At 45.9% G+C, this 20,229-nt stretch overlaps 1 protein-coding gene across 1 annotated transcript; it reads left to right on the top strand.

The window, feature by feature from the left end:
• Positions 1-9,164: 9,164 nt before the first annotated feature.
• Positions 9,165-17,840, top strand: cdhr5-rs (cadherin-related family member 5, related sequence; the record flags this gene model as incomplete). The annotated part of the gene is made up of 4 exons (XM_079530656.1): positions 9,165-9,222; positions 10,978-11,070; positions 11,895-11,981; positions 17,823-17,840. The coding sequence occupies exons 1-4, from the start codon at positions 9,184-9,186 to the stop codon at positions 17,838-17,840; spliced, it is 237 nt and encodes a 78-aa protein (XP_079386782.1). The 5' UTR covers positions 9,165-9,183.
• Between the last annotated feature and the right edge of the window lie 2,389 nt (positions 17,841-20,229).

Below are 20,229 nucleotides of genomic sequence, written 5' to 3'. Positions count from 1 at the left end.
ACTACTGTCCACTCCAGTACTACTGTCCACTCCAGTACTACTGTCCACTCCAGTACTACTGTCCACTCCAGTACTACTGTCCACTCTGTCCACTCCAGTACTACTGTCCACTCCAGTACTACTGTCCACTCTGTCCACTCCAGTACTACTGTCCACTCCAGTACTACTGTCCACTCCAGTACTACTGTCCACTCCAGTACTACTGTCCACTCTGTCCACTCCAGTACTACTGTCCACTCCAGTACTACTGTCCACTCTGTCCACTCCAGGACTACTGTCCACTCCAGGACTACTGTCCACTCCAGTACTACTGTCCACTCCAGTACTACTGTCCACTCCAGGACTACTGTCCACTCCAGTACTACTGTCCACTCCAGTACTACTGTCCACTCCAGGACTACTGTCCACTCTGTCCACTCCAGTACTACTGTCCACTCTGTCCACTCCAGTACTACTGTCCACTCTGTCCACTCCAGTACTACTGTCCACTCTGTCCACTCCAGTACTACTGTCCACTCTGTCCACTCCAGTACTACTGTCCACTCCAGTACTACTGTCCACTCCAGTACTACTGTCCACTCTGTCCACTCCAGTACTACTGTCCACTCCAGTACTACTGTCCACTCCAGTACTACTGTCCACTCCAGTACTACTGTCCACTCCAGTACTACTGTCCACTCTGTCCACTCCAGTACTACTGTCCACTCTGTCCACTCCAGTACTACTGTCCACTCTGTCCACTCCAGTACTACTGTCCACTCCAGTACTACTGTCCACTCCAGTACTACTGTCCACTCTGTCCACTCCAGTACTACTGTCCACTCCAGTACTACTGTCCACTCCAGTACTACTGTCCACTCCAGTACTACTGTCCACTCCAGTACTACTGTCCTCTCCAGTACTACTGTCCTCTCCAGTACTACTGTCCACTCCAGTACTACTGTCCACTCCAGTACTACTGTCCTCTCCAGTACTACTGTCCACTCCAGTACTACTGTCCACTCCAGTACTACTGTCCTCTCTGTCCACTCCAGTACTACTGTCCACTCTGTCCACTCCAGTACTACTGTCCACTCCAGTACTACTGTCCACTCCAGTACTACTGTCCTCTCCAGTACTACTGTCCACTCCAGTACTACTGTCCACTCCAGTACTACTGTCCACTCCAGTACTACTGTCCACTCTGTCCACTCCAGTACTACTGTCCACTCCAGTACTACTGTCCTCTCCAGTACTACTGTCCACTCTGTCCACTCCAGTACTACTGTCCACTCCAGTACTACTGTCCTCTCCAGTACTACTGTCCACTCTGTCCACTCCAGTACTACTGTCCACTCCAGTACTACTGTCCACTCCAGTACTACTGTCCACTCCAGTACTACTGTCCACTCCAGTACTACTGTCCTCTCCAGTACTACTGTCCTCTCCAGTACTACTGTCCACTCCAGTACTACTGTCCACTCCAGTACTACTGTCCACTCCAGTACTACTGTCCTCTCCAGTACTACTGTCCACTCTGTCCACTCCAGTACTACTGTCCACTCCAGTACTACTGTCCTCTCCAGTACTACTGTCCACTCTGTCCACTCCAGTACTACTGTCCACTCCAGTACTACTGTCCACTCCAGTACTACTGTCCACTCTGTCCACTCCAGTACTACTGTCCACTCCAGTACTACTGTCCACTCCAGTACTACTGTCCACTCTGTCCACTCCAGTACTACTGTCCACTCCAGTACTACTGTCCACTCCAGTACTACTGTCCACTCCAGTACTACTGTCCACTCTGTCCACTCCAGTACTACTGTCCACTCCAGTACTACTGTCCACTCCAGTACTACTGTCCACTCCAGTACTACTGTCCACTCTGTCCACTCCAGTACTACTGTCCACTCCAGTACTACTGTCCACTCCAGTACTACTGTCCACTCCAGTACTACTGTCCACTCTGTCCACTCCAGTACTACTGTCCACTCCAGTACTACTGTCCACTCTGTCCACTCCAGTACTACTGTCCACTCCAGGACTACTGTCCTCTCCAGTACTACTGTCCTCTCCAGTACTACTGTCCTCTCCAGTACTACTGTCCACTCCAGTACTACTGTCCACTCTGTCCACTCCAGTACTACTGTCCACTCTGTCCACTCCAGTACTACTGTCCACTCTGTCCACTCCAGTACTACTGTCCACTCCAGTACTACTGTCCACTCCAGTACTACTGTCCACTCTGTCCACTCCAGTACTACTGTCCACTCCAGTACTACTGTCCACTCCAGTACTACTGTCCACTCCAGTACTACTGTCCACTCCAGTACTACTGTCCTCTCCAGTACTACTGTCCTCTCCAGTACTACTGTCCACTCCAGTACTACTGTCCACTCCAGTACTACTGTCCTCTCCAGTACTACTGTCCACTCCAGTACTACTGTCCACTCCAGTACTACTGTCCTCTCTGTCCACTCCAGTACTACTGTCCACTCTGTCCACTCCAGTACTACTGTCCACTCCAGTACTACTGTCCACTCCAGTACTACTGTCCTCTCCAGTACTACTGTCCACTCCAGTACTACTGTCCACTCCAGTACTACTGTCCACTCCAGTACTACTGTCCACTCTGTCCACTCCAGTACTACTGTCCACTCCAGTACTACTGTCCTCTCCAGTACTACTGTCCACTCTGTCCACTCCAGTACTACTGTCCACTCCAGTACTACTGTCCTCTCCAGTACTACTGTCCACTCTGTCCACTCCAGTACTACTGTCCACTCCAGTACTACTGTCCACTCCAGTACTACTGTCCACTCCAGTACTACTGTCCACTCCAGTACTACTGTCCTCTCCAGTACTACTGTCCTCTCCAGTACTACTGTCCACTCCAGTACTACTGTCCACTCCAGTACTACTGTCCACTCCAGTACTACTGTCCTCTCCAGTACTACTGTCCACTCTGTCCACTCCAGTACTACTGTCCACTCCAGTACTACTGTCCTCTCCAGTACTACTGTCCACTCTGTCCACTCCAGTACTACTGTCCACTCCAGTACTACTGTCCACTCCAGTACTACTGTCCACTCTGTCCACTCCAGTACTACTGTCCACTCCAGTACTACTGTCCACTCCAGTACTACTGTCCACTCTGTCCACTCCAGTACTACTGTCCACTCCAGTACTACTGTCCACTCCAGTACTACTGTCCACTCCAGTACTACTGTCCACTCTGTCCACTCCAGTACTACTGTCCACTCCAGTACTACTGTCCACTCCAGTACTACTGTCCACTCCAGTACTACTGTCCACTCTGTCCACTCCAGTACTACTGTCCACTCCAGTACTACTGTCCACTCCAGTACTACTGTCCACTCCAGTACTACTGTCCACTCTGTCCACTCCAGTACTACTGTCCACTCCAGTACTACTGTCCACTCTGTCCACTCCAGTACTACTGTCCACTCCAGGACTACTGTCCTCTCCAGTACTACTGTCCTCTCCAGTACTACTGTCCTCTCCAGTACTACTGTCCACTCCAGTACTACTGTCCACTCCAGTACTACTGTCCACTCTGTCCACTCCAGTACTACTGTCCACTCCAGTACTACTGTCCACTCCAGTACTACTGTCCACTCCAGTACTACTGTCCACTCTGTCCACTCCAGTACTACTGTCCACTCCAGTACTACTGTCCACTCTGTCCACTCCAGTACTACTGTCCACTCCAGGACTACTGTCCTCTCCAGTACTACTGTCCTCTCCAGTACTACTGTCCACTCCAGTACTACTGTCCTCTCCAGTACTACTGTCCTCTCCAGTACTACTGTCCACTCCAGTACTACTGTCCACTCCAGTACTACTGTCCACTCCAGTACTACTGTCCACTCTGTCCACTCCAGTACTACTGTCCACTCCAGTACTACTGTCCTCTCCAGTACTACTGTCCACTCTGTCCACTCCAGTACTACTGTCCACTCCAGTACTACTGTCCTCTCCAGTACTACTGTCCACTCTGTCCACTCCAGTACTACTGTCCACTCCAGTACTACTGTCCACTCTGTCCACTGCAGTACTACTGTCCACTCCAGTACTACTGTCCACTCCAGTACTACTGTCCACTCCAGTACTACTGTCCTCTCCAGTACTACTGTCCTCTCCAGTACTACTGTCCACTCCAGTACTACTGTCCACTCCAGTACTACTGTCCTCTCCAGTACTACTGTCCTCTCCAGTACTACTGTCCACTCCAGTACTACTGTCCACTCCAGTACTACTGTCCACTCCAGTACTACTGTCCTCTCCAGTACTACTGTCCACTCTGTCCACTCCAGTACTACTGTCCACTCCAGTACTACTGTCCTCTCCAGTACTACTGTCCACTCTGTCCACTCCAGTACTACTGTCCACTCCAGTACTACTGTCCTCTCCAGTACTACTGTCCACTCTGTCCACTCCAGTACTACTGTCCACTCCAGTACTACTGTCCACTCCAGTACTACTGTCCACTCTGTCCACTCCATTACTACTGTCCACTCCAGTACTACTGTCCACTCCAGTACTACTGTCCACTCCAGTACTACTGTCCACTCTGTCCACTCCAGTACTACTGTCCACTCCAGTACTACTGTCCACTCCAGTACTACTGTCCACTCCAGTACTACTGTCCACTCTGTCCACTCCAGTACTACTGTCCACTCCAGTACTACTGTCCACTCCAGTACTACTGTCCACTCCAGTACTACTGTCCACTCTGTCCACTCCAGTACTACTGTCCACTCCAGTACTACTGTCCACTCCAGTACTACTGTCCACTCCAGTACTACTGTCCACTCTGTCCACTCCAGTACTACTGTCCACTCCAGTACTACTGTCCACTCTGTCCACTCCAGTACTACTGTCCACTCCAGGACTACTGTCCTCTCCAGTACTACTGTCCTCTCCAGTACTACTGTCCTCTCCAGTACTACTGTCCACTCCAGTACTACTGTCCACTCCAGTACTACTGTCCACTCTGTCCACTCCAGTACTACTGTCCACTCCAGTACTACTGTCCACTCCAGTACTACTGTCCACTCCAGTACTACTGTCCACTCTGTCCACTCCAGTACTACTGTCCACTCCAGTACTACTGTCCACTCTGTCCACTCCAGTACTACTGTCCACTCCAGTACTACTGTCCTCTCCAGTACTACTGTCCTCTCCAGTACTACTGTCCACTCCAGTACTACTGTCCACTCCAGTACTACTGTCCACTCCAGTACTACTGTCCACTCCAGTACTACTGTCCTCTCCAGTACTACTGTCCTCTCCAGTACTACTGTCCTCTCCAGTACTACTGTCCTCTCCAGTACTACTGTCCACTCCAGTACTACTGTCCACTCCAGTACTACTGTCCACTCCAGTACTACTGTCCACTCCAGTACTACTGTCCACTCTGTCCACTCCAGTACTACTGTCCACTCCAGTACTACTGTCCACTCCTGTACTACTGTCCACTCTGTCCACTCCAGTACTACTGTCCACTCTGTCCACTCCAGTACTACTGTCCACTCCAGTACTACTGTCCACTCCAGTACTACTGTCCACTCTGTCCACTCCAGTACTACTGTCCACTCCAGGACTACTGTCCACTCCAGTACTACTGTCCACTCCAGTACTACTGTCCACTCCAGTACTACTGTCCACTCCAGTACTACTGTCCACTCCAGTACTACTGTCCACTCCAGTACTACTGTCCACTCTGTCCACTCCAGGACTACTGTCCACTCCAGTACTACTGTCCACTCCAGTACTACTGTCCACTCCAGTACTACTGTCCACTCCAGTACTACTGTCCACTCCAGGACAGTACTACTGTCCACTCCAGTACTACTGTCCACTCCAGGACAGTACTACTGTCCACTCCAGTACTACTGTCCACTCCAGTACTACTGTCCACTCCAGTACTACTGTCCACTCCAGGACAGTACTACTGTCCACTCCAGTACTACTGTCCACTCCAGGACTACTGTCCACTCCAGTACTACTGTCCACTCCAGTACTACTGTCCACTCCAGTACTACTGTCCACTCCAGTACTACTGTCCACTCCAGTACTACTGTCCACTCCAGGACAGTACTACTGTCCACTCCAGTACTACTGTCCACTCCAGTACTACTGTCCACTCCAGGACAGTACTACTGTCCACTCCAGTACTACTGTCCACTCCAGGACAGTACTACTGTCCACTCCAGTACTACTGTCCACTCTGTCCACTCCAGTACTACTGTCCACTCTGTCCACTCCAGTACTACTGTCCACTCCAGTACTACTGTCCACTCCAGTACTACTGTCCACTCTGTCCACTCCAGTACTACTGTCCACTCCAGTACTACTGTCCACTCCAGTACTACTGTCCACTCCAGTACTACTGTCCACTCCAGTACTACTGTCCACTCCAGGACAGTACTACTGTCCACTCCAGGACTACTGTCCACTCCAGTACTACTGTCCACTCCAGTACTACTGTCCACTCCAGTACTACTGTCCACTCCAGTACTACTGTCCTCTCCAGTACTACTGTCCACTCCAGGACAGTACTACTGTCCACTCCAGGACTACTGTCCACTCGAGTACTACTGTCCACTCTGTCCACTCCAGGACAGTACTACTGTCCACTCCAGTACTACTGTCAACTCCAGTACTACTGTCCACTCCAGGACTACTGTCCACTCCAGTACTACTGTCCTCTCCAGTACTACTGTCCACTCCAGTACTACTGTCCACTCCAGGACTACTGTCCACTCCAGGACAACTGTCCACTCCAGTACTACTGTCCTCTCCAGTACTACTGTCCACTCCAGTACTACTGTCCACTCCAGGACTACTGTCCACTCAGTACTACTGTCCACTCCAGTACTACTGTCCACTCAGTACTACTGTCCCTCCAGTACTACTGTCCACTCCAGTACTACTGTCCACTCAGTACTACTGTCCACTCCAGTACTGTCCACTCCAGTACTGTCCACTCCAGTACTACTGTCCACTCCAGTACTACTGTCCACTCCAGTACTACTGTCCACTCCAGTACTACTGTCCACTCTGTCCACTCCAGTACTACTGTCCACTCCAGTACTACTGTCCACTCCAGTACTACTGTCCACTCCAGTACTACTGTCCACTCCAGTACTACTGTCCCTCCAGTACTACTGTCCACTCCAGTACTACTGTCCACTCAGTACTACTGTCCACTCCAGTACTGTCCACTCCAGTACTGTCCACTCCAGTACTACTGTCCACTCCAGTACTACTGTCCACTCCAGTACTACTGTCCACTCCAGTACTACTGTCCACTCTGTCCACTCCAGTACTACTGTCCACTCCAGTACTACTGTCCACTCCAGTACTACTGTCCACTCCAGTACTACTGTCCTCTCCAGTACTACTGTCCTCTCCAGTACTACTGTCCACTCCAGGACTACTGTCCACTCTGTCCACTCCAGTACTACTGTCCACTCCAGTACTACTGTCCACTCCAGTACTACTGTCCACTCTGTCCACTCCAGTACTACTGTCCACTCCAGTACTACTGTCCACTCTGTCCACTCCAGTACTACTGTCCACTCCAGTACTACTGTCCACTCCAGTACTACTGTCCACTCCAGTACTACTGTCCACTCCAGTACTACTGTCCACTCCAGGACTACTGTCCACTCTGTCCACTCCAGTACTACTGTCCACTCCAGTACTACTGTCCACTCCAGTACTACTGTCCACTCTGTCCACTCCAGTACTACTGTCCACTCCAGTACTACTGTCCACTCCAGTACTACTGTCCACTCTGTCCACTCCAGTACTACTGTCCACTCCAGTACTACTGTCCACTCCAGTACTACTGTCCACTCCAGTACTACTGTCCACTCTGTCCACTCCAGTACTACTGTCCACTCTGTCCACTCCAGTACTACTGTCCACTCCAGTACTACTGTCCACTCCAGTACTACTGTCCACTCCAGGACAGTACTACTGTCCACTCCAGTACTACTGTCCACTCCAGTACTACTGTCCACTCCAGCAGCTGAAAAGCTGTTACCGAAAAAATGCTTACTGCCAAGGACTTGCACACATAGACATCAAAAGGAGGCTGCCCTTTTACCTGTATGAAAGAAGTGCCCTTAAAGGTCCTTTTACCCTTAAAGGTCCCTTAAAGGTCCCTTAAAGGTCCCGGCACACAGAGCGCGTTTTTCTGATTTTTTGCTGCGATTCTCCATCGGTTTTCCGAAAAACGCGTCCAGTGTGCAACCACCTTAAAGGACCACTTCAACACTTTTCAACCTATCTTCATATAATAGGTCCTCACTAATAATCATGAAAAAAAAATGGTGCAATTGATTTCTACGCTGTCTGTGTCTCATAGGAGGGCTGTGGGCAGTTCAGAAACCAGTCTGTGTCTCATAGGAGGGCTGTGGGCAGTTCAGAAACCAGTCTGTGTCTCATAGGAGGGCTGTGGGCAGTTCAGAAACCAGTCTGTGTCTCATAGGAGGTCTGTGGGCAGTTCAGAAACCAGTCTGTGTCTCATAGGAGGGCTGTGGGCAGTTCAGAAACCAGTCTGTGTCTCATAGGAGGGCTGTGGGCAGTTCAGAAACCAATCTGTGTCTCATAGGAGGGCTGTGGGCAGTTCAGAAACCAGTCTGTGTCTCATAGGAGGGCTGTGGGCAGTTCAGAAACCAGTCTGTGTCTCATAGGAGGGCTGTGGGCAGTTCAGAAACCAGTCTGTGTCTCATAGGAGGGCTGTGGGCAGTTCAGAAACCGTCTTCCAGTGACAGGATAATTGCTTTTTTCCCCTGTCCCCTAAACTTGTCTTGAACGCAGCATTTTTTGCGTTGAACAAATTTGTTTCAAAATCCATGTCGGTACACACCGCATCTCCAGTAGATAGAGAGTGCTGGGTTGCGCCCCGGAAATAGCAGATCTACAAGCTCACAACGCGAGAGGGCAAAAGTGCTCCTCTTAAGGGATTTCAGCCCCTGCCTCTCCAACACTCTCTGCACGTCCCTGCTTACTACCGTTGAACCGTCTACCGTTGGTCAGTACCGTTGGTCAGTACCGTTGGTCAGTACCGATGGTACTGACGTTGAACCGTCTACCGTGTTGGTCAAGATCAACATTCATTCTCCCAATTTTGTTTTGCCCCGACAGGTTCTGGGGTCTCTCCTTATGGCGGAGTTGAAATGCTATGAAAATGACATATTACAGGTAGGCCACGTAAGAACAATGAGCATGTGTCCAAGCAGTACATTATTATTATTAGTATTAGTATTATTATTAACCCATTTTGGGCGGGAACCCCTTTTGGTGTGAAAGAGTCGACTCACTCACACATAATGAAGACTGTCTCCATCTGTCCCCCAGACTCACACACACATAATGAAGACTGTCTCCATCTGTCCCCCAGACTCACACACACATAATGAAGACTGTCTCCATCTGTCCCCCAGACTCACTCACACATAATGAAGACTGTCTCCATCTGTCCCCCAGACTCACACACACATAATGAAGACTGTCTCCATCTGTCCCCCAGACTCACACACACCTAATGAAGGCTGTCTCCATCTGTCCCCCAGACTCACACACACACACACACATAATGAAGACTGTCTCCATCTGTCCCCCAGACTCACACACACATAATGAAGGCTGTCTCCATCTGTCCCCCAGACTCACACACACATAATGAAGACTGTCTCCATCTGTCCCCCAGACTCACTCACACATAATGAAGACTGTCTCCATCTGTCCCCCAGACTCACACACACATAATGAAGACTGTCTCCATCTGTCCCCCAGACTCACACACACATAATGAAGACTGTCTCCATCTGTCCCCCAGACTCACTCACACATAATGAAGGCTGTCTCCGTCTGTCCCCCAGACTCACTCACACATAATGAAGACTGTCTCCATCTGTCCCCCAGACTCACACACACATAATGAAGACTGTCTCCATCTGTCCCCCAGACTCACACACACATAATGAAGACTGTCTCCATCTGTCCCCCAGACTCACACACACATAATGAAGACTGTCTCCATCTGTCCCCCAGACTCACACACACATAATGAAGACTGTCTCCATCTGTCCCCCAGACTCACACACACATAATGAAGACTGTCTCCATCTGTCCCCCAGACTCACACACACATAATGAAGACTGTCTCCATCTGTCCCCCAGACTCACTCACACATAATGAAGGCTGTCTCCATCTGTCCCCCAGACTCACACACACATAATGAAGGCTGTCTCCATCTGTCCCCCAGACTCACACACACATAATGAAGACTGTCTCCATCTGTCCCCCAGACTCACACACACATAATGAAGACTGTCTCCATCTGTCCCCCAGACTCACTCACACATAATGAAGACTGTCTCCATCTGTCCCCCAGACTCACTCACACATAATGAAGGCTGTCTCCATCTGTCCCCCAGACTCACTCACACATAATGAAGGCTGTCTCCATCTGTCCCCCAGACTCACTCACACATAATGAAGGCTGTCTCCATCTGTCCCCCAGACTCACTCACACATAATGAAGGCTGTCTCCATCTGTCCCCCAGACTCACTCACACATAATGAAGGCTGTCTCCATCTGTCCCCCAGACTCACACACACATAATGAAGACTGTCTCCATCTGTCCCCCAGACTCACTCACACATAATGAAGACTGTCTCCATCTGTCCCCCAGACTCACACACACATAATGAAGGCTGTCTCCATCTGTCCCCCAGACTCACACACACATAATGAAGACTGTCTCCATCTGTCCCCCAGACTCACTCACACATAATGAAGGCTGTCTCCATCTGTCCCCCAGACTCACACACACATAATGAAGACTGTCTCCATCTGTCCCCCAGACTCACACACACATAATGAAGACTGTCTCCATCTGTCCCCCAGACTCACACACACATAATGAAGACTGTCTCCATCTGTCCCCCAGAGTCGATACAGGGTCATGGTCGAGATCCTCAATGAAAATGACAACACGCCAAGCTTCCTGGAGGAGACGATACAGCCATTTCACATCAGCGAGGTACAAACATATATACACACAGAAATATAATAAATACATATAATATGTATATATATATATTATATATATATATATATATACATACATACACACACACACACACACACACACACACACACACACACACAAATATAATAAATATATATGTATTATATTTATGTATATTGCGTGGCACATCTATGCACGGCATCTGAGCATGTGTCTTACACCATATGCGTTTGGGAAACCCAGCCAATGTCTATAGAGCATCACAGTCCCGCCCCCTTTCATGACGACGCCAGGCCCAGTCCGGCCCCCTTCCATGACGACGCCAGGCCCAGGAAATGATTCCCAATGCATTTTTTTTTAAATGAGTTAATAGCACAGGCAGACTCTTCACATACTAGAGCATGTCTGAAATAAGTGTCAGAGCTGAAATCGGCATGTAAATATGAAATAAATGCCCAAACATGTAGCTAGGTGTAATGTTAGAGACCACAAAAGTGAACCTTTCAAGCCTGTTTTCTCAACTTGTTGTTTTCTGCAAGACATTACTCTATAAGCCATATCTCCAAAACTGGTGGGTCAAACTGAACAATCAATATGTCTATGATTCCCTGCTTTCATATGACATGAAAAAACGAAAATTCCAAAAAATCCAATGGCAGTCTCTCAGTCAAATTTAGTCACATAAGGTCATAGCTCAAACTCATCATATGACAAAGTATAAAACCATATTGAAGGTTTCTGCCCGACATTAACAATAAACTGTACGAGGCCGCCACGACTGTTATGAGGATCCAGAAATAGCAGCACGGATTAATGTCGTATCTGTCTGTCTGCAGCTCACAGCGGTCAACTCTGTGGTCTTCAGAGTCAAGGCGGTGGATGCAGACGGAGACACCATTACCTACATCATTGACCAGTCATTGGTATGAGACACCATTACATCATTGACCAGTCATTGGTATGAGACACCATTACATCATTGACCAGCCATTGGTATGAGACACCATTACATCATTGACCAGTCATTGGTATGAGACACCATTACATCATTGACCAGTCATTGGTATGAGACACCATTACATCATTGACCAGTCATTGGTATGAGACACCATTACATCATTGACCAGTCATTGGTATGAGACTCCATTACATCATTGACCAGTCATTGGTATGAGACACCATTACATCATTGACCAGTCATTGGTATGAGACACCATTACATCATTGACCAGTCATTGGTATGAGACACCATTACATCATTGACCAGTCATTGGTATGAGACTCCATTACATCATTGACCAGTCATTGGTATGAGACTCCATTACATCATTGACCAGTCATTGGTATGAGACACCATTACATCATTGACCAGTCATTGGTATGAGACTCCATTACATCATTGACCAGTCATTGGTATGAGACTCCATTACATCATTGACCAGTCATTGGTATGAGACTCCATTACATCATTGACCAGTCATTGGTATGAGACACCATTACATACCATTGACCAGTCATTGGTATGAGACTCCATTACATCATTGACCAGTCATTGGTATGAGACTCCATTACATCATTGACCAGTCATTGGTATGAGACTCCATTACATCATTGACCAGTCATTGGTATGAGACTCCATTACATCATTGACCAGTCATTGGTATGAGACACCATTACATCATTGACCAGTCATTGGTATGAGACACCATTACATCATTGACCAGTCATTGGTATGAGACTCCATTACCTACCATTGACCAGTCATTGGTATGAGACACCATTACCTACCATTGACCAGTCATTGGTATGAGACACCATTACCTACCATTGACCAGTCATTGGTATGAGACTCCATTACATCATTGACCAGTCATTGGTATGAGACACCATTACCTACCATTGACCAGTCATTGGTATGAGACACCATTACCTACCATTGACCAGTCATTGGTATGAGACACCATTACATCATTGACCAGTCATTGGTATGAGACACCATTACCTACCATTGACCAGTCATTGGTATGAGACTCCATTACATCATTGACCAGTCATTGGTATGAGACACCATTACCTACCATTGACCAGTCATTGGTATGAGACTCCATTACATCATTGACCAGTCATTGGTATGAGACACCATTACCTACCATTGACCAGTCATTGGTATGAGACTCCATTACCTACCATTGACCAGTCATTGGTATGAGACTCCATTACATCATTGACCAGTCATTGGTATGAGACACCATTACATCATTGACCAGTCATTGGTATGAGACTCCATTACATCATTGACCAGTCATTGGTATGAGACACCATTACATACCATTGACCAGTCATTGGTATGAGACTCCATTACATCATTGACCAGTCATTGGTATGAGACACCATTACATCATTGACCAGTCATTGGTATGAGACTCCATTACCTACCATTGACCAGTCATTGGTATGAGACTCCATTACATCATTGACCAGTCATTGGTATGAGACACCATTACATACCATTGACCAGTCATTGGTATGAGACTCCATTACATCATTGACCAGTCATTGGTATGAGACACCATTACATCATTGACCAGTCATTGGTATGAGACTCCATTACATCATTGACCAGTCATTGGTATGAGACACCATTACATACCATTGACCAGTCATTGGTATGAGACTCCATTACCTACCATTGACCAGTCATTGGTATGAGACACCATTACATCATTGACCAGTCATTGGTATGAGACTCCATTACATCATTGACCAGTCATTGGTATGAGACACCATTACATACCATTGACCAGTCATTGGTATGAGACTCCATTACATCATTGACCAGTCATTGGTATGAGACTCCATTACATACCATTGACCAGTCATTGGTATGAGACTCCATTCACAATAGGGCTCTATGGGCTGGCAAGTAGACTACTACAATATATTGTGACCAATACTTGGGCAGCCATCTGTATATAAAGTGTGCCTTTGTTTATCCTAGTATAAATCATGCTAGCTGTGTACCAACTCTGACTAACAGCAAACCTGATGGCCATCACTGACTGAACATGTAATATTCTCCATCCAGCCTGATGGCCATCACTGACTGAACATGTAATATTCTCCATCCAGCCTGATGGCCATCACTGACTGAACATGTAATATTCTCCATCCAGCCTGATGGCCATCACTGACTGAACATGTAATATTCTCCATCCAGCCTGATGGCCATCACTGACTGAACATGTAATATTCTCCATCCAGCCTGATTGCCATCACTGACTGAACATGTAATATTCTCCATCCAGCCTGATGGCCATCACTGACTGAACATGTAATATTCTCCATCCAGCCTGATGGCCATCACTGACTGAACATGTAATATTCTACTGACTGAACATGTAATATTCTACTGACTGAACATGTAATATTCTACTGACTGAACATGTAATATTCTACTGACTGAACATGTGATATTCTACTGACTGAACATGTAATATTCTCCATCCAGCCTGATGGCCATCACTGACTGAACATGTAATATTCTACTGACTGAACATGTAATATTCTACTGACTGAACATGTAATATTCTACTGACTGAACATGTAATATTCTCCATCCAGCCTGATGGCCATCACTGACTGAACATGTAATATTCTCCATCCAGCCTGATGGCCATCACTGACTGAACATGTAATATTCTACTGACTGAACATGTAATATTCTACTGACTGAACATGTAATATTCTACTGACTGAACATGTAATATTCTCCATCCAGCCTGATGGCCATCACTGACTGAACATGTAATATTCTCCATCCAGCCTGATGGCCATCACTGACTGAACATGTAATATTCTCCATCCAGCCTGATGGCCATCACTGACTGAACATGTAATATTCTCCATCCAGCCTGATGGCCATCACTGACTGAACATGTAATATTCTCCATCCAGCCTGATGGCCATCACTGACTGAACATGTAATATTCTACTGACTGAACATGTGATATTCTCCATCCAGCCTGATGGCCATCACTGACTGAACATGTAATATTCTACTGACTGAACATGTGATATTCTCCATCCAGCCTGATGGCCATCACTGACTGAACATGCAATATTCTCCATCCAGCCTGATGGCCATCACTGACTGAACATGTAATATTCTACTGACTGAACATGTGATATTCTACTGACTGAACATGTAATATTCTACTGACTGAACATGTAATATTCTACTGACTGAACATGTAATATTCTACTGACTGAACATGTAATATTCTCCATCCAGCCTGATGGCCATCACTGACTGAACATGTAATATTCTCCATCCAGCCTGATGGCCATCACTGACTGAACATGTAATATTCTCCATCCAGCCTGAAGGCCATCACTGACTGAACATGTGATATTCTCCATCCAGCCTGATGGCCATCACTGACTGAACATGTGATATTCTCCATCCAGCCTGATGGCCATCACTGACTGAACATGTAATATTCTACTGACTGAACATGTGATATTCTCCATCCAGCCTGATGGCCATCACTGACTGAACATGTAATATTCTACTGACTGAACATGTGATATTCTCCATCCAGCCTGATGGCCATCACTGACTGAACATGCAATATTCTCCATCCAGCCTGATGGCCATCACTGACTGAACATGTAATATTCTACTGACTGAACATGTGATATTCTACTGACTGAACATGTAATATTCTACTGACTGAACATGTAATATTCTACTGACTGAACATGTAATATTCTACTGACTGAACATGTAATATTCTCCATCCAGCCTGATGGCCATCACTGACTGAACATGTAATATTCTCCATCCAGCCTGATGGCCATCACTGACTGAACATGTAATATTCTCCATCCAGCCTGAAGGCCATCACTGACTGAACATGTGATATTCTCCATCCAGCCTGATGGCCATCACTGACTGAACATGTGATATTCTCCATCCAGCCTGATGGCCATCACTGACTGAACATGTAATATTCTCCATCCAGCCTGATGGCCATCACTGACTGAACATGTGATATTCTCCATCCAGCCTGATGGCCATCACTGACTGAACATGTAATATTCTCCATCCAGCCTGATGGCCATCACTGACTGAACAAGTGATATTCTACTGACTGAACATGTAATATTCTCCATCCAGCCTGATGGCCATCACTGACTGAACATGTAATATTCTACTGACTGAACATGTAATATTCTACTGACTGAACATGTGATATTCTACTGACTGAACATGTAATATTCTACTGACTGAACATGTAATATTCTACTGACTGAACATGTAATATTCTACTGACTGAACATGTAATATTCTCCATCCAGCCTGATGGCCATCACTGACTGAACATGTAATATTCTCCATCCAGCCTGATGGCCATCACTGACTGAACATGTAATATTCTCCATCCAGCCTGATGGCCATCACTGACTGAACATGTAATATTCTCCATCCAGCCTGATGGCCATCACTGACTGAACATGTAATATTCTCCATCCAGCCTGATGGCCATCACTGACTGAACATGTGATATTCTCCATCCAGCCTGATGGCCATCACTGACTGAACATGTAATATTCTCCATCCAGCCTGATGGCCATCACTGACTGAACATGTAATATTCTCCATCCAGCCTGATGGCCATCACTGACTGAACATGTAATATTCTACTGACTGAACATGTGATATTCTCCATCCAGCCTGATGGCCATCACTGACTGAACATGTAATATTCTACTGACTGAACATGTGATATTCTCCATCCAGCCTGATGGCCATCACTGACTGAACATGTAATATTCTCCATCCAGCCTGATGGCCATCACTGACTGAACATGTAATATTCTACTGACTGAACATGTGATATTCTACTGACTGAACATGTAATATTCTACTGACTGAACATGTAATATTCTACTGACTGAACATGTAATATTCTACTGACTGAACATGTAATATTCTCCATCCAGCCTGATGGCCATCACTGACTGAACATGTAATATTCTCCATCCAGCCTGATGGCCATCACTGACTGAACATGTAATACTCTCCATCCAGCCTGATGGCCATCACTGACTGAACATGTGATATTCTCCATCCAGCCTGATGGCCATCACTGACTGAACATGTAATATTCTCCATCCAGCCTGATGGCCATCACTGACTGAACATGTGATATTCTCCATCCAGCCTGATGGCCATCACTGACTGAACATGTAATATTCTCCATCCAGCCTGATGGCCATCACTGACTGAACATGTAATATTCTCCATCCAGCCTGATGGCCATCACTGACTGAACATGTAATATTCTACTGACTGAACATGTGATATTCTCCATCCAGCCTGATGGCCATCACTGACTGAACATGTAATATTCTACTGACTGAACATGTAATATTCTACTGACTGAACATGTAATATTCTACTGACTGAACATGTAATATTCTACTGACTGAACATGTGATATTCTACTGACTGAACATGTAATATTCTCCATCCAGCCTGATGGCCATCACTGACTGAACATGTAATATTCTACTGACTGAACATGTAATATTCTACTGACTGAACATGTAATATTCTACTGACTGAACATGTAATATTCTACTGACTGAACATGTAATATTCTCCATCCAGCCTGATGGCTATCACTGACTGAACATGTAATATTCTCCATCCAGCCTGATGGCCATCACTGACTGAACATGTAATATTCTCCATCCAGCCTGACTCCAGCTACTGACTGAACATGTAATATTCTCCATCCAGCCTGATGGCCATCACTGACTGAACATGTGATATTCTACTGACTGAACATGTAATATTCTCCATCCAGCCTGATGGCCATCACTGACTGAACATGTGATATTCTACTGACTGAACATGTGATATTCTACTGACTGAACATGTAATATTCTCCATCCAGCCTGATGGCCATCACTGACTGAACATGTAATATTCTACTGACTGAACATGTAATATTCTACTGACTGAACATGTGATATTCTACTGACTGAACATGTAATATTCTACTGACTGAACATGTAATATTCTACTGACTGAACATGTAATATTCTACTGACTGAACATGTAATATTCTACTGACTGAACATGTAATATTCTCCATCCAGCCTGATGGCCATCACTGACTGAACATGTAATATTCTCCATCCAGCCTGATGGCCATCACTGACTGAACATGTAATATTCTCCATCCAGCCTGATGGCCATCACTGACTGAACATGTAATATTCTCCATCCAGCCTGATGGCCATCACTGACTGAACATGTAATATTCTACTGACTGAACATGTAATATTCTACTGACTGAACATGTAATATTCTCCATCCAGCCTGATGGCTATCACTGACTGAACATGTAATATTCTCCATCCAGCCTGATGGCCATCACTGACTGAACATGTAATATTCTCCATCCAGCCTGACTCCAGCTACTGACTGAACATGTAATATTCTCCATCCAGCCTGATGGCCATCACTGACTGAACATGTGATATTCTACTGACTGAACATGTAATATTCTCCATCCAGCCTGATGGCCATCACTGACTGAACATGTGATATTCTACTGACTGAACATGTGATATTCTACTGACTGAACATGTAATATTCTCCATCCAGCCTGATGGCCATCACTGACTGAACATGTAATATTCTACTGACTGAACATGTCATATTCTACTGACTGAACATGTGATATTCTACTGACTGAACATGTAATATTCTACTGACTGAACATGTAATATTCTACTGACTGAACATGTAATATTCTACTGACTGAACATGTAATATTCTACTGACTGAACATGTAATATTCTCCATCCAGCCTGATGGCCATCACTGACTGAACATGTAATATTCTCCATCCAGCCTGATGGCCATCACTGACTGAACATGTAATATTCTCCATCCAGCCTGATGGCCATCACTGACTGAACATGTAATATTCTCCATCCAGCCTGATGGCCATCACTGACTGAACATGTAATATTCTCCATCCAGCCTGATGGCCATCACTGACTGAACATGTGATATTCTCCATCCAGCCTGATGGCCATCACTGACTGAACATGTAATATTCTACTGACTGAACATGTGATATTCTCCATCCAGCCTGATGGCCATCACTGACTGAACATGTAATATTCTACTGACTGAACATGTGATATTCTACTGACTGAACATGTACTATTCTACTGACTGAACATGTAATATTCTACTGACTGAACATGTACTATTCTACTGACTGAACATGTACTATTCTACTGACTGAACATGTAATATTCTACTGACTGAACATGTAATATTCTACTGACTGAACATGTAATATTCTCCATCCAGCCTGGTGACTCCAGCTACTGACTGAACATGTAATATTCTCCATCCAGCCTGGTGACTCCAGCTACTTCAGGATAGATTTTCCCAACAGCGGGAATGTTGTCCTGGACAAGCCTCTGGACTACGAGACCAAAACACAGCTGCATTTGGTCATCTACGCCATGGTAATACATTAAAACACAGCTGCATTTGGTCATCTACGCCATGGTAATACATTAAAACACAGCTGCATTTGGTCATCTACGCCATGGTGAGACATTAAAACACAGCTGCATTTGGTCATCTACGCCATGGTAATACATTAAAACACAGCTGCATTTGGTCATCTACGCCATGGTAATACATTAAAACACAGCTGCATTTGGTCATCTACGCCATGGTAATACATCAATAATCTTTCTTTTTGAGCCCCTCCTATATTCAGCTATAGAGCGTCGCAGTCCCGCCCCCTCGAGAGACCCGGAAAAATAAATCCCTGTTCATTTTCCTCATAGACTTTTCAGAAAGTATTTATTTAAAGACGTTTACGCCGCAGACAAAGACAACTCTTGTCGTGACAAATCACGACAATAAACACAATGTTTTGGGCCAAACAAAATAATTAGAAAGTAGAAAAAAACGGTAGGTTACAACACTTTTTTTGTTGTTTGTCTTCTTTGTAATTATTTGTTTGGTCCAAAATATTGTGTTTGTTGTCATGATTTGTCACTTAAAAGGCCTTTAACCCATTTAAGCCTGACGACCATTTTTTAATGTCTTCTAAATCCTGCCAG

The sequence above is a fragment of the Electrona antarctica genome (assembly GCF_951216825.1).
Source record: "Electrona antarctica genome assembly, contig: scaffold_47, whole genome shotgun sequence".
NCBI lineage: Eukaryota > Metazoa > Chordata > Actinopteri > Myctophiformes > Myctophidae > Electrona > Electrona antarctica.
The sequence above is the reverse complement of the archived record's forward strand: the minus strand, read 5'-3'. Positions and strand labels throughout refer to the sequence as shown.